The sequence below is a fragment of the Guillardia theta genome, assembly GCF_000315625.1.
Source record: "Guillardia theta CCMP2712 unplaced genomic scaffold GUITHscaffold_194, whole genome shotgun sequence".
NCBI lineage: Eukaryota > Cryptophyceae > Pyrenomonadales > Geminigeraceae > Guillardia > Guillardia theta.
The window spans coordinates 49983-62355 of record NW_005434482.1 but is presented as its reverse complement, the minus strand read 5'-3'; the positions used below and the strand labels follow the sequence as shown (position 1 = coordinate 62355).

The window sequence follows — 12373 nt, the reverse complement described above, 5'->3', positions numbered from 1 at the left end:
AAGAAGTCGATTGCACTGAATTCCTGTTTCTGATGGAGGCTATGAAGACTGTGCAATCATCGGAAGCAACTTCCCGACAGGTCGAAGTGTTTTCAAGTTCTTTCTGATATCATGCGCAGACTCTCCGTGAGGAGTAGAAATCGGTTTTTACCTCAAGTTCTCCTTCCACAAGACGAGTTTTCACCACCGAAGTCCTTACAAAGACCTAATTCTTTGCCGACTCGTCAGCCGACTCCTCTCCGTGAGAAGGTTGACGGAACTGAGATCGCATGGGAAAGCGGCAAGAATGTCACCTCAAGATCAAGAAGTAGAAGCAGCTCAAGCAAGATCGTCAAGGGAACCCGCACAGTCTCCACGACGGAGCCTTGCTAGAGCTTGTTCAAATTCTTCACCCCCCCCCTAGGGGGGGGGGGGGGAGACAGAAGGGACAGAGAGACAGAGAGACAGAAGAGACAGAGACAGTGAGACAGAGAGATAGACAGACAGAGCAAAAGGGTGGTTGAGAGAGAGCGAGTGAGGAGAGGGTAAATCTGCGTGAGGAGAGGGGAGAGGTGCGTGCAGACGCCGGGTGCACTTGCAGGGCCACGTTTTCAGAAACTTTGGGGGGTTAGACTGGAGAAAGTGTAGGGTGGTGAGGCGAAGTGGGGTGCTCAGAGACTACAAATGGGTGGGTCATACGCTGAGATATCGGGGGTGGGTGAGCAAAGTTGTCTGGTTCCCTCGAAGTTGACTTTTACAAACCCGTTATTAAGTCAATAGATTCTCAGAGCATTGGAGGGTAGGGTACTACCGTAGTACTCATGAGAGAAGTTGAGGGCCGGCAGTGACTGAGTGAGGGTTGGGCCTGACTTGGCTCAGTCACAGTTCCGATCAGGAATGTACGGTCAATGGTGTTACTGACGCGAGTGACAGTATTCCTGCATTCAAGTTCGATCATGTCTGCAGCAGGAATCGCTCAGTCAAATGAGCCTACTCATGTGGCTGATGTCTATGCTTGCTTTTTTCAAGTTTCATTACAGAACGGCAGCCAGACAAAATATTCACATGCAAGATGTACAGTAATTCACAAATAAAAAGAGTTGCATTTGTGATCAAACGCCGCCCTGTTAGCAATGATTCGAGCGTAGAACTTGGATCCGCTAGAAAACTTTGATCCTCTGCGACCCGAAGGGCCCCTCATTCGTTGCGTCCCATCTGAGAATGAATTGCTCCTCTTGATGCTCACCCGTCCGCAGCCACTCTTGCTCTCCATCTCATAGGCATAATATCCACAGCCAACATCAGAATGACGGTAATCTCTCGTGTTCGTGGGGTCTAAGAGGCTGATCGGTGAGCATCCTGGACCTTCGTACGATCTCGGGCTCTCGCAGAACGTCGGCGAAGAATTGCATCTGAGTTCACCATTGATAGATCGAGTGTGCATGTCTGTTTGCTGCAATGCAGAGCATGCATTTGTCTGCACTCTGCAGTTTGACGACAGGAATTGCTCCTTTGGCCAAGGCGTCGAGTAACACCTACGTAGATTGTGCGACCCTTCGGACGAGCAGCAGCTCTCCAATCGTGCGATGGCGCATTGGATGGCATCAGTCGTTGTCTGTTTGCAGAGATCATCCACTAATAGTTTCATCGCTTGGAGATCTTGCTCATTCACTTGTGAGCACAGGTTATCCACAAAATTGAAATGCTTCTCGAGCTCCTTTTCCTTGGTTTCAAGAACTCGGATTTCAGAACATCGAGAGAGCAAGAGGAGGAGCATGACGGAGAGAAGCACGAGACAAGAAGCAGATAGAATCATAAGGAAGAGAAGATGTGCTGGAAGGGACGAGAGGGATTGGATAAGTGACAGCATGGCACCAACAACTCTGCTTCGCGACCACTGGGTTTTTAATAGAAAGCCAATTTCTACCCACCACCGGTATCAGGAACTTTATTGAAGTAATCGAGTAGGTCGGGTGCAATGTCTACCGGTGCAAGTATCATTAAAGCTTGTTCAGAGGATGGGGTGGAGTGGTTCAACTAAACACGACCTGAGGGTACATAGATTTAATGGGGGGTGGGGGGGTGGACAGACCGAACGTAAGCATTCATACGTCACGGCTCGCCGCCGAAGAAAATCACGTTACCCTTGTATGCACTTCACCCTATTACATGAGGGGTACTTTCAAGCTTCTTTACGGGGGTACAGGGTAGCTTTTTGTTACCCTACCATGACTGTTGCAAACGAAAGGTCGTGGTAAATTATAATAATAACAAAAATTGCCGACAGAGGTCAACTTACCTGATGCCTTACGTTTGTCGCTAGACACCAAAAGACTCTTTTTCGATCATGAAAATGAAGGCTTTTTTCTTGCTACTATCTGATCGCCAGGTGTCTGTCACCCCGTGACTCCCGACTGCGGCACCGGGGCAATCGGCGGACTCGCCTCATGATGCCGCCGATGATGGCATCAGTTAAGTTTGGGGGACAGCAGTTGGCAGGATTATTAGGTTTGGTTCTCCGTCAGCGCCGGCTGTCCAGGCTTTTCTCTTCGGGGGCCTCGCCGTTTGGCCTGCCAGTGTGACACGAACGGTGTGTCAGGGTCAAGCCGCTCCTCGACTCAGTCTCCGAGCCTCCGAGCTCGGAGGGCCGGGCCCGGCTGATAGGCTTGGACGGTACCGTCCGATCTTTAAGGCCCTGAGGGCCACGCTCGGAAAGTTTTACTGAGTCAGGCTACGGCGGACTCCGGGCCGGGAGCCTCGGAGAGTCCGGGCCTCGGAGAGTCCGGGCTGATCGGATCCGAGCCGACGACTCCGAGTCGGTGACACTGCCTGGGCCCGGCCGGGCGTGACCGTGGCACGGTGACTCCTGACCGGTGACCGGCCGCGTGATGACGATCGCCGCCCGGCCCGGGCCCGGCCTGCCCGCCGGGCCGGCCCGGGGACTGATGATGATCGGATTTTTAACTTAACTTTGAGTACCCACCCCCCATCTTCAGCTACCCTATTATGCACGCACTATTCGGGCCCGACATACAAGCGAAATGGAATGTCGAGAACGTGAAGCAGGCGATGTGATCAGGAGGAGAAGCCGCGTCGGGCGTGTGTGTGTGCAGGGGAGGAGGAGGTACAAGCTCAACGCTGTCATCTAAGATACAGATCGGTGCATGAAAAGATCTTGTGCTGCGTGACATAACAAAGCCGAGCAAAGCAGTTCGTGCCGTAGGACAAAGTGTGAAAGAAAAATGCGCACGTCATGGCTGAAGGAAGCAAATGCCCTCGATGCAGTCGAAGCAGAGGCCTTCTCAGATATTAGCCGTGAGCAGTGTTCCTCGCATGCAAACAGTGAAGAATCTGTCTCAAACCATCCTCTTGTTCTTGTTCCAGGCTTCCTCGCCCCGTCATCTCCCTCAGAAGGAGGGTGGGAGAATATAGACGGAGCAGGAGCAGGAGCAGGAGCAGGAGCAGGAGCCTGGTACAAATATTGGGGAAGGGTTGCAGAGCTGAATTCCTGCTTCAACCCCGTTCTCTGCGTTTGGCCCTGCGGGTTTGCGAGCCTGCATGACCGAGCGTGCGAGGTCTTCTATCAGATCAAGGGGGGGAAGGTAGACTACGGCGAGGAGCACAGCCAGAGGTTCGGGCATGCGAGATATGGCAGGCTGTACCCCGGGCTGTTCAGCGAGTGGAGCAGCGAGCGTCCGATACACATGCTGGGTCACAGTCTGGGAGGGGCGACAGCGCGGTACCTGCAGCACCTGCTAGAGGCTCGCGCCTTCCCAGGGCATGCGACAGACGCGAGCTGGATCCTCTCGCTCTCCTCCCTCTCTGCTCCTCTCAACGGGACCCTCACAACCTACGCGCTGGGCGAGGAGGAAGATGCGCCCCCTCGGGTCAGACGGCTGAGCCCGGGAAGCATACTAGGAAGCTTAGTCCACGTGCTCGCCATGTGCGGGGGTAGGATGCTGGGGTATGAGCTGGGGCTGGAGCAGTGGAAGCTGTCGATGAAGGACGTCGGGGCAGGAGCAGCGATCAAGAAGCTGGTGCGATGTCTGTTAGTCCACAGCGACCTTGTGGAGGAGGAAGACAACGCGGCCTACGACACGACGATCCATGCCATGAAGAAACACAACGAGAGCATGGGAGGAGGGCACGGGTGCTGCTACTACTTCTCCTTCGTTGGAACTTCGGAGCAAGCAAACCAAGTGCCGAGGATGGAGGGAAGTTTGAGCGTCATGAACATGCTCACGTGGATCTTAACCTTGATGTTGTTCGTGTTCCGTCGCAGTTTTCTGCTGCTGCTGTCTTGGAGGACAAGGTGGAGGAAGTATGAAGGACTGAGGGGTCTGGAGGGGGTTGACGTAGAGGAGTGGAAGAGAGGAGGAGACGGCCTGTGCCCTGTCTACTCGCAGAGATTTCCTGTCGTTGGAATCTCAGGCCATGTTCCTTCCTGCAAGCTGAATCGAGAAGATTTGCGTAGCGTGAAGCCAGGTGAGAGAAGCTCATGAGGAGATTGTCAAGTTTGCAGAAGAATGACTTCCTGCGAAGTCTGTCGCAAAATGAACGATGTTATGAAGTTGTTCGCAATGGAGTGATACGATGGTTTGTTTGTAGAAGGATGACGTGATGTATGACAGTAGAATCACAAAAGAGAAAACGAATTGCGACGTGTTTGCTGTTGCACTCGTTGACTCAGTGTTTGTTATGGTTTTCTACGACTTGGTTCTCTAGATTTGGTGTAACCTGCAAGCTGATGCCAGCGCCAGGGGTCTGGTACTGGGAGGAGCATCCGCAAGATCACATGGGGATCTTTCCCTTCCCTGTCAGTGAAGCCTACCAGAGGAGATGGTTCCAGGTAAGGGGAAGCGATCTCCCTGCCTCCCCTGCTCCCCCTCCCCTGCCTCCTACTTCCTCTTCTTCCTCCCCCCCTCCCCTGCCTCCTTCCCCCTGTGCTTCTTACCCCTTTTGCTCCTCTTCCGTTTGTCTCCTCCCGCCCTTTGCCTGCTGTCCTCTCCCTGTTGTGAATCTGTCTCTTGATTCTTTCCTCCGCTCCCTCTCTTTCTTTTGCCTCACTCCTTGCATCGCCTTGCATGTCCTAACTTCTTCCTTCTTTCCCTTTTTCCTTTCATCTCTCTCACTTCCTTCTTCTTAAATTTCATCTCTGTCACTTCCTTCTTTCTCAACTCATCTGCCTGTATGCCTTCATGTCTCCTACCTCTCCTCCTGCCTTTCCCTTGAACGTCGCTGAAATGAATTCTCTGATCAGAGCTTTGTCGAGCTTCTCAATTGTGTGGAAAGTTTAAATCAGTCGTCAAGAGCAGAAAGTGTGCTGAAAGAAGCAGCGGCACTTGTAGGAGGAGAAGAACAGGAGGGAGAGGAGGCAAAGGAGATTGAAGACGACGAATCAGATTCAGATCTTTCGAGCTCCAACACCTTGACGAAGAGTGGTTCTGATAAGGTAAAGTTGCTGATGCCTTTTCCTCTCCTCCTCCTCTTCCATTGTCACCACTTTTTTGCCTTGCTTGGGCTCCCCTTACAGCACACACACTTGTCATGCGCCTCTATTCTCTTCTCTCCTCATCTCTTCTCCTTCCTTCTCCTCATCTGACTTGCGCTACAGGATCTCTACCAGTGCGACGTTTGTGTGGGCCCGGCACAGCAGGGCAGCATGAAGAGAAAATCTTTTGTGTGTAATGCAGATGTAAACTAGAAGAGTTATAAAGCACAAGCCCGCCCATGTCCAAACGCATGACATGCTCCTAGGGAAACATCTGTTAACGCCTCCTCCTCTACCTTCTCCTCCTCCTCCTCCTTCAACGTCCTATGATAGGCGAAAGCTTCACACCCAAGAGGACTCCATCTCCTTCCGCTTCATCTTTGCCACAGCCAGCAGCGTCGTCCTCACTGCCGCCCGGTGCCTCCACCCCTCCCCCTCCAGCACCCTTCTGACGTTCTCCCAGCTCACCCACAGCCCTGTCAGACTCTTCACCTCTAGCTGGACCTCGACAGTTCTCAGCTCCTCTACCAGCTGGCCTCTTCTCAGCTCCCTCTCCTCAGGGTACTTCCACTGAGTCCTCCTGCTGGGCATGTGCACGAAGAAAGCTCGCCGCCAGCGCCTTGAGATCCTGGTAGCCCACGCAGGAGGAGGAGGAGGAGAACTTGTGTCTTGCTCGGTCGCATCCTCCGCCCTCCCTTGGACAGGCCATTCAGCCTCTCCCTGCTCCTCATCGTCTCCGGTGGGATCAGAGGGAGCGGGAGGAGAAAGCAGGAGCGATATGTCTCCTGCCCTCCCTCCACGCGCAGTTTTCTTCCTTGTCTGTATGAATTCCTGCAGACTTTCATTGATGTCCAGCATTGCGTCGAAGTCCATGGAGTCCGATCCCTCCAGCAGCACCTCCACCACGCTCTTGTTTCTCCTTGTCCTTCCCATGCTCTCTCGGCGTGCTCCCGTCTCCTCCTCCTTGACCTCTTGCTCGCTGCTCAACAGTTTGTGTCGATCTTTCTCACATTTCCTTTGGCTGAATACAATCCTATGAATCTCTTCATCAGCCTCACTGTCGTCTCCGCTGTCTTCTTCTTGCCAATTTTCCTCCTCCTCCTGCTCCTCTTGCTCCTTATCATCCTCCTGCTTTTTCTGCTTCTCCTCCTTATCATCGTTTCCACTGTCCTCATCCCCTCCGCTTTTCCTGCCCCCGATTCTCGTCTGCTGCTCCTTCCCTTGTCTCCTTCCCCCTCCCGTCTGCTGCTGCTCCCCTCCATCCTCCCCTCTTCTCTCCTCCTTTCCAGCACCCGACCGCATTTCTCCAGTGACCCCGGACCCGCACTGCATGCTGCCCGCTGAGCCGGAGGTATTGATATCACCGGAAAGAGCTTGAAGCAAAAGGTCGCAGATCTCCAAACATCCGCACATCTCTTGCTTCAAGTCATCCGCGGAGTTGTTTAGAGACGAGGAAGCGGCAAGTTTGCCGATCATCTTGGCAAGAATTTGAACTTTCTGTTCGATGTACCTGAGAGCGTTGACAACTATCGCCTCGACATCTTCTTTTCCTTCCTCTTCGTCCAACTTGTCGCAAGAAGCTTTCGCCGTCTCGAGAATATCCATCACTTTTGTTTGCGCGCTTGCCACATCCAACATCTTGCCGGTGAAGTCCTTGAGCTCTGAGTTCTGATTCGACAAAACAACTGCAACCTTCTCCTTTAGCTCCAGCAATCTCTTCACTGATCGATCTCGCAGACAGCATGATTGGTTTTCAAACTCTCCAACAAGGTTGTTGATGTTGATGAAGATATCAGGAGTAAGAAATGCGATGCTCTCAAAGTTCTCCTTGACTTGGTCGATCACAGCGTAGAGAGATATCAGTTCAATGACGCATTTCTCGTTCTCGACACAGCAGAAGGAGATAAAGGAGAGAAACTTTCTTGTCAACTGTCGCAACAAAAAAAATGAATCGCCATCACCTTTTGTTCCAATTTCCTTCTCATCAGCTGGCGGAACAAAAAAGCCTGCAAGGTTGCTGTCAAGAATCTCATTCATAGTCTTCAAGCATGTCAACAAGTCCAAACACCCTTTGTCCCTGTAGAGCTCGCACTTAGACTTGATCGTATCAATCTGTCTTGACGTTTCGCTTTGCTCCTCTTTCACGACCTCTTCTGTCTTGTCGTCCTTTGAAACCGCGCTTTTTAGAGTAGGAGATGGATCTTCCTTTTCCTTTGTGATAGCTTCTGCTTTCCCGTCCTCCTCCTTCCCCACCTCCTCCACCTTCTCCTCCTTCTCCCTGTCTCCCTTCCAGAATTCTTGACAAGTGTACGGTAAGAAACAAATTCCTTCCTCCCTGGTCTTTTCAATTCTGACCAAATTCATTTTCTTTCTCTCCTCCTCCTCCCACCTCTCACGAAATTTCTTCAACGTCTTCATCTCCTCCTCCATAACCTCCTGCTCGCTCTTCATCCTCCTCAGCTCCTTCTCGTACTTCTCCGTCATGGACCTGTTGATCCTTCCAAAGTTCACCAGCTGCTCCTTGTACTCGTTGTTCGAGCTCTCTGCATGCTCCAACGCCTCTCGCAGCTCCTGCTCATGGCCCATCTTCAGCTCCAACTCCACGTTCCTCCTCCTCAGCTCGGAAAGCTCCTGCTGCATTACCAGCAACCTCCGCTGCAGCCCCTGGACTGCCCGCTCATCCTGCCCGTCCTCCTGCCCATCCTCTAGTCGCTGGTGCGTCTTGTCATTCCGCAGTCTTTCGATCTCTTCCTCCAGCCGCTCACAGCACATGTTCGCCGCGTTCAGCTCTTGCTCGCTTTCCACCAGCCTCTTCCCCGCCTCCACCAGCTGCCTCTGCAAGGCTTCAGCAAGCTCCTGGTACCTTGCAATGTCGTCCAGTAGCTCCTGCATCTCCGTATCTCTCTTCCTCCGCATTCCGTCGGACCTGACCTTGTCAACGTCCTTCCTGTCCTTGATGACTTCAATCTTGTGAAGATGAAACTCCTTGGGAACCGGGGACCTCCCCTCCTCCCTTCCAACATTCTCTTGCCTGCTTCCTTCAGCCCACTTCTGACTCATCATCTTCTCCCACTCGTCTCTCCTCTCTCTCTCCTCTCTCCCCTCCTCTCCTCTCTCCTCTCTCTCTCACTCTCTTCTTCGCTGTTTTCCCCCACTCTCCCTCGATGGCCCCTTTGTACTGCTAGCTCCCAGGTACAAAATAAAAGCTGAAAAAGTTAAGTTCTCGGTACAATATCTTGTTTATAAGTATGTATAGACATATAATATTTTTAATTTGTACCATACATGAAATGTACTTGCTTCTAGGGACAATACTCCCCAGTCTTGTTGCCTTCTTACACCACCCTCCTCCGTTCTTGTCTTCTTACACCTCCTCCTCCACCCTCTTCTTCTTACACCTCATCCTCCACCCTCTTCTTCTCGTACAACTTCTCTTGCTCTTGCTCTTGCTCTTGCTCTTGCTCCTGCTCCTGCTCTCATCTCAGTTCTCTTCCTTCATAAAAATAACAGCACACCGACTGGTGTTATCTTAGTAACGTACGACACTGACTGTGGGCTGAAACTCCAGCGAGCTACATGCATATCTAACCATGGGATGAACAATCTCAGCCTTCCTAGGCCCGATGTCAGCAGAATCGAAGGAAAGATGAGATGATTAGAATGTTTTTGTACAATCACGAATTTCACATGTTTAACAAACTGAATAAATAAGTTTGATCTCAAACGAAAACATCGAACTCAGGAACACGGGGAAACACACAAAAACAGGAAACAACATGGAAGACACAGTTCCTTTCCTCATGCTATCAGATTCATCTTGCCTGTTGCAACTAACACCTGCCATCCAAGATTAGACGAGTATCGCCATCGGGCTCGACCGACCAGCCACAGCACGCCAACCACAAATGAGCTGAGAGAGGAGAGGAAAATTATCCAGACCTGCACCCTGCCAGCTGAGGGTCAGCTGATGCTTGTCTGAGGGTGATCCATAACCTGTTCGACGAGCTCACTCTCGCAGTGATCTCACCCCAGAAAGCGCAGAAGATTCCCATGACTGCGATGGAGAAGTGAGAAAGACGAGCGAGAAAGGATGGAGAAACAAGAGAAATATAAAGATGTTGAAGATCAAGATTGAAATGATGATGACGATGATGGTGAGGATAATGATGATATCGATGATGATGATGATAATCTTGAAGTGACGAGGTTGTTAAGATGAAGTGAGCATAACGCCGAAAAGAATGGAAAAGAAACAAGTGATCAAGATCCCAGTCTTACTCAAGATGCTTGCGATGCAGAACGATCCCAGATAAAACCCAGACTTCAAGCTAAGAAAACTCGTCAGCGTCCTCGTCTTCACTTCGACCCCCTCCTCTCTGACCTGTCTCTCAACGCAACAGCAGGGAGAACCCCGAGGATCCCGCCGGGACCTGCAGAGTTGCTCTGAGTGTCTACGAGGAGGAGGGAGACTGAACAGGGCACCTGCCAGCCCATGCACGAGGCCGACAACCAGGGAGACGGACCTGCTCCTGATAATCAACGAGCCGCATCAGCATGCAGGGAAAGACTTTGATCCGACGGCTCTGAGCGTCCGGAGGATGGAGTGCTTTTCGGCTTTTTTGTGGCTGGAAAGTTGCTCGGGGGGATAATCGTTGTTCTGAAGATGATTGCTGTAAGTTGAAATCACAAGCTGAGATTTCATACGTCTATTGTAATCTCCGTTGCAGAGACTGAGAGCAGAGAGTTGCTCTTTGTGGCATCGCTCAGAAACGTGTCGCTCTGTGAGCAACATGGCTATGAGTCAAACAAGACAACAGCTAATGTGCAACCTTGCAGTCCTGTTCAGGATTTTCTTGAAGATTTGAGCTGCTGCTGTCCACCACCACATCATACAACTCTTTCCTGTCAACAGGTGCAAGTGAGCGTAAAGTCTTGTCATCAAACATGAGTGACAGACAGTTCTTGGTGCCCTAAGTGATCTGTTTCACTCCGATGAAGCTTCCACGCTCTCCAGCTACCGTAAGTCCCCAGCAGAATCATCAACAGCCCAACAATCTGCATCAACACCATCAAAGGTGTCCTTAACATGCCAGCAGCTTTCACAATGTCCGCGTACTGGCCCACTTGGTCAAAGTCGATCTTCTCGTCAAAGATACGAAAAACTCCGAACATGAGAAGCAGCCCCCCCGAATGACCTAACCCCCACTGCACGCCTTTCCAGAACCTGCGATATGCATGAGCATGCTACAAGTACGAGGCATGCAGGGAAGGAGGCGGAAGAGGAAGAAGGGGAGGAGCAAGAGGAGCAAGAGGAAGAAGAGGAGCAAGAGGAGGATAGGAAGAGGAAGACCAAAACAAGAAAACATCAAAGGAAACAAGCGGAGCGAGAGAATGGGGAGCAGATGCCAACAAGTCAAGTCGGCGACCAGCAGGCAGTAAGTGAACAATCATGTGGAAACCAGGAGCACAAATAAAGGAACGTACGCGCGAAAGCTTCCTCCTGCCGACAACGTGACCATGGCACTGATATGATCCGGTCCACTGAGCACGTGCACAATCCCCAGCGTGATCCCCAGCCTGACAGGCGATCAGCAAGTTTGAAACCAACACAACAGGCAAAAGGAGAAATAAGGGAGGCAGGGGGCTTGCGGGCGGGGCAGAGGTGGAGGTATGAGAAAAGGGGCCGGAGCAAGTCAACCGATGGAAGCGATGAAGATATAGATAGTGACATAGATAGCTGTTGGAAGTGATCGTGATCATGGTGGTGATGGTGACGGTGACGGTAACAAGCGGGGACGAGCAAGTGCGAAGGGAAGGGGGCTGCATGTGCTCGTAGCAGCGGGAGAAGGAGAGGCGGAATCCAGAGAGGTTCGGGCTCACCCTGTTAGCTCTGCGACAGTGAGTGAATCCATCTCACTAGTCTGCAGCGATGATCTCCTCGAGACCGAGGAAAAGACGTCCAGCTCCCCGACAACCCCGTTCCAGCATACTGAGCTCGGGTAGTCCGAGAGAAAGCTGCACAGCAGCTTCCATCTCCAGCGCAGCATGTCCGATTCGGTAGCGCCGCTTCTTTCAATCTACCTGAGAATTCTTTCAGTTAATTCGGCGGGGAATCGGCCGTTCCAATGCAGTTCCTCTCATGTCTACAAGAGAGAAATTCAATCTGCTTTGCCGTTCTCGAAGCGGCATGGCTCCTTTGCATGCGGCCATTCCACCAAGTTTCCTTTTCCCAAGTTTTCTTCCATCATGATAGATATTATAAGTCATACGATCCCTTCTGAGAGAAACGAAGTCGGTCGAACTAATCACGCTTTCGCTTTCTTCAAACCACAAGATCTCATCAAAGATCTCTCCCCCCCCTTTCGCATCACACATCCCCCCTTGCTCTTCTCCATTACCAATCACGGCATCGCTCTCTTCACCCTCATGTCGTATCTGACCCTTCTCACTCCTCCATTCTTTCCTCCCTCCCTCCTCTTTCCCTCCATCCAGTCTCATTTTTGGTTCCTTCGTACTTTGCGTGTGACCACCCCTCCTGTCCCTAAGAAACCCCCGGAGAGCATTCTGGACCCCGTATACTCCCATTGAATTACTTTATTCATCACCCGTGCATCAAGTACCCTACCCAGGTGAAATACATCACGTCCCCGCAATCATACTCAAAACTACTTTTAGCAAACCTCAACCGGGCCCCGGCCCGTCCCTCCCCCCCCCACAAAAAACATTTCATCTGCTCATCGATTCAACCTGCTTCTTTGTGTTGTGTACTTGTTCTTCATCTGCAATCATGGTATTAATCAGTCTACGTCTGCTTCTCTGCAAACTCTCTCGATCACTAGCCCATTCATCCGCTGAGGTACTGGTGCGACCCCTATGTTTGACTCACGAGATTCCCAATGCACT

General features: G+C 51.6%; 4 protein-coding genes across 4 annotated transcripts; 1 reads left to right on the top strand and 3 right to left on the bottom strand.

The window, feature by feature from the left end:
- Window positions 1-1063: 1063 nt before the first annotated feature.
- Window positions 1064-1795, bottom strand: GUITHDRAFT_148167 (hypothetical protein; the record flags this gene model as incomplete). The annotated part of the gene is made up of 1 exon (XM_005820030.1): window positions 1064-1795. The coding sequence occupies one exon, from the start codon at window positions 1793-1795 to the stop codon at window positions 1064-1066; it is 732 nt and encodes a 243-aa protein (XP_005820087.1).
- A 1705-nt stretch (window positions 1796-3500) lies between these two features.
- Window positions 3501-4160, top strand: GUITHDRAFT_47588 (hypothetical protein; the record flags this gene model as incomplete). Its single annotated transcript, XM_005820029.1, has 1 exon — window positions 3501-4160. A coding segment is annotated over one exon (660 nt), but the record flags the coding sequence as incomplete, so codon positions are not given.
- Window positions 4161-5812: 1652 nt separating this feature from the next.
- On the bottom strand, window positions 5813-8533 carry GUITHDRAFT_148165 (hypothetical protein; the record flags this gene model as incomplete). Its single annotated transcript, XM_005820028.1, has 1 exon — window positions 5813-8533. One exon carries the CDS (start codon window positions 8531-8533, stop codon window positions 5813-5815), a length of 2721 nt encoding a protein of 906 aa, XP_005820085.1.
- A 329-nt stretch (window positions 8534-8862) lies between these two features.
- Window positions 8863-11517, bottom strand: GUITHDRAFT_148164 (hypothetical protein; the record flags this gene model as incomplete). Its single annotated transcript, XM_005820027.1, has 11 exons — window positions 8863-8940; window positions 9021-9084; window positions 9464-9524; window positions 9749-9798; window positions 9852-9900; window positions 9953-9993; window positions 10039-10140; window positions 10300-10342; window positions 10489-10694; window positions 10955-11047; window positions 11351-11517. 11 exons carry the CDS (start codon window positions 11515-11517, stop codon window positions 8863-8865), a joined length of 954 nt encoding a protein of 317 aa, XP_005820084.1.
- Window positions 11518-12373: the final 856 nt, after the last annotated feature.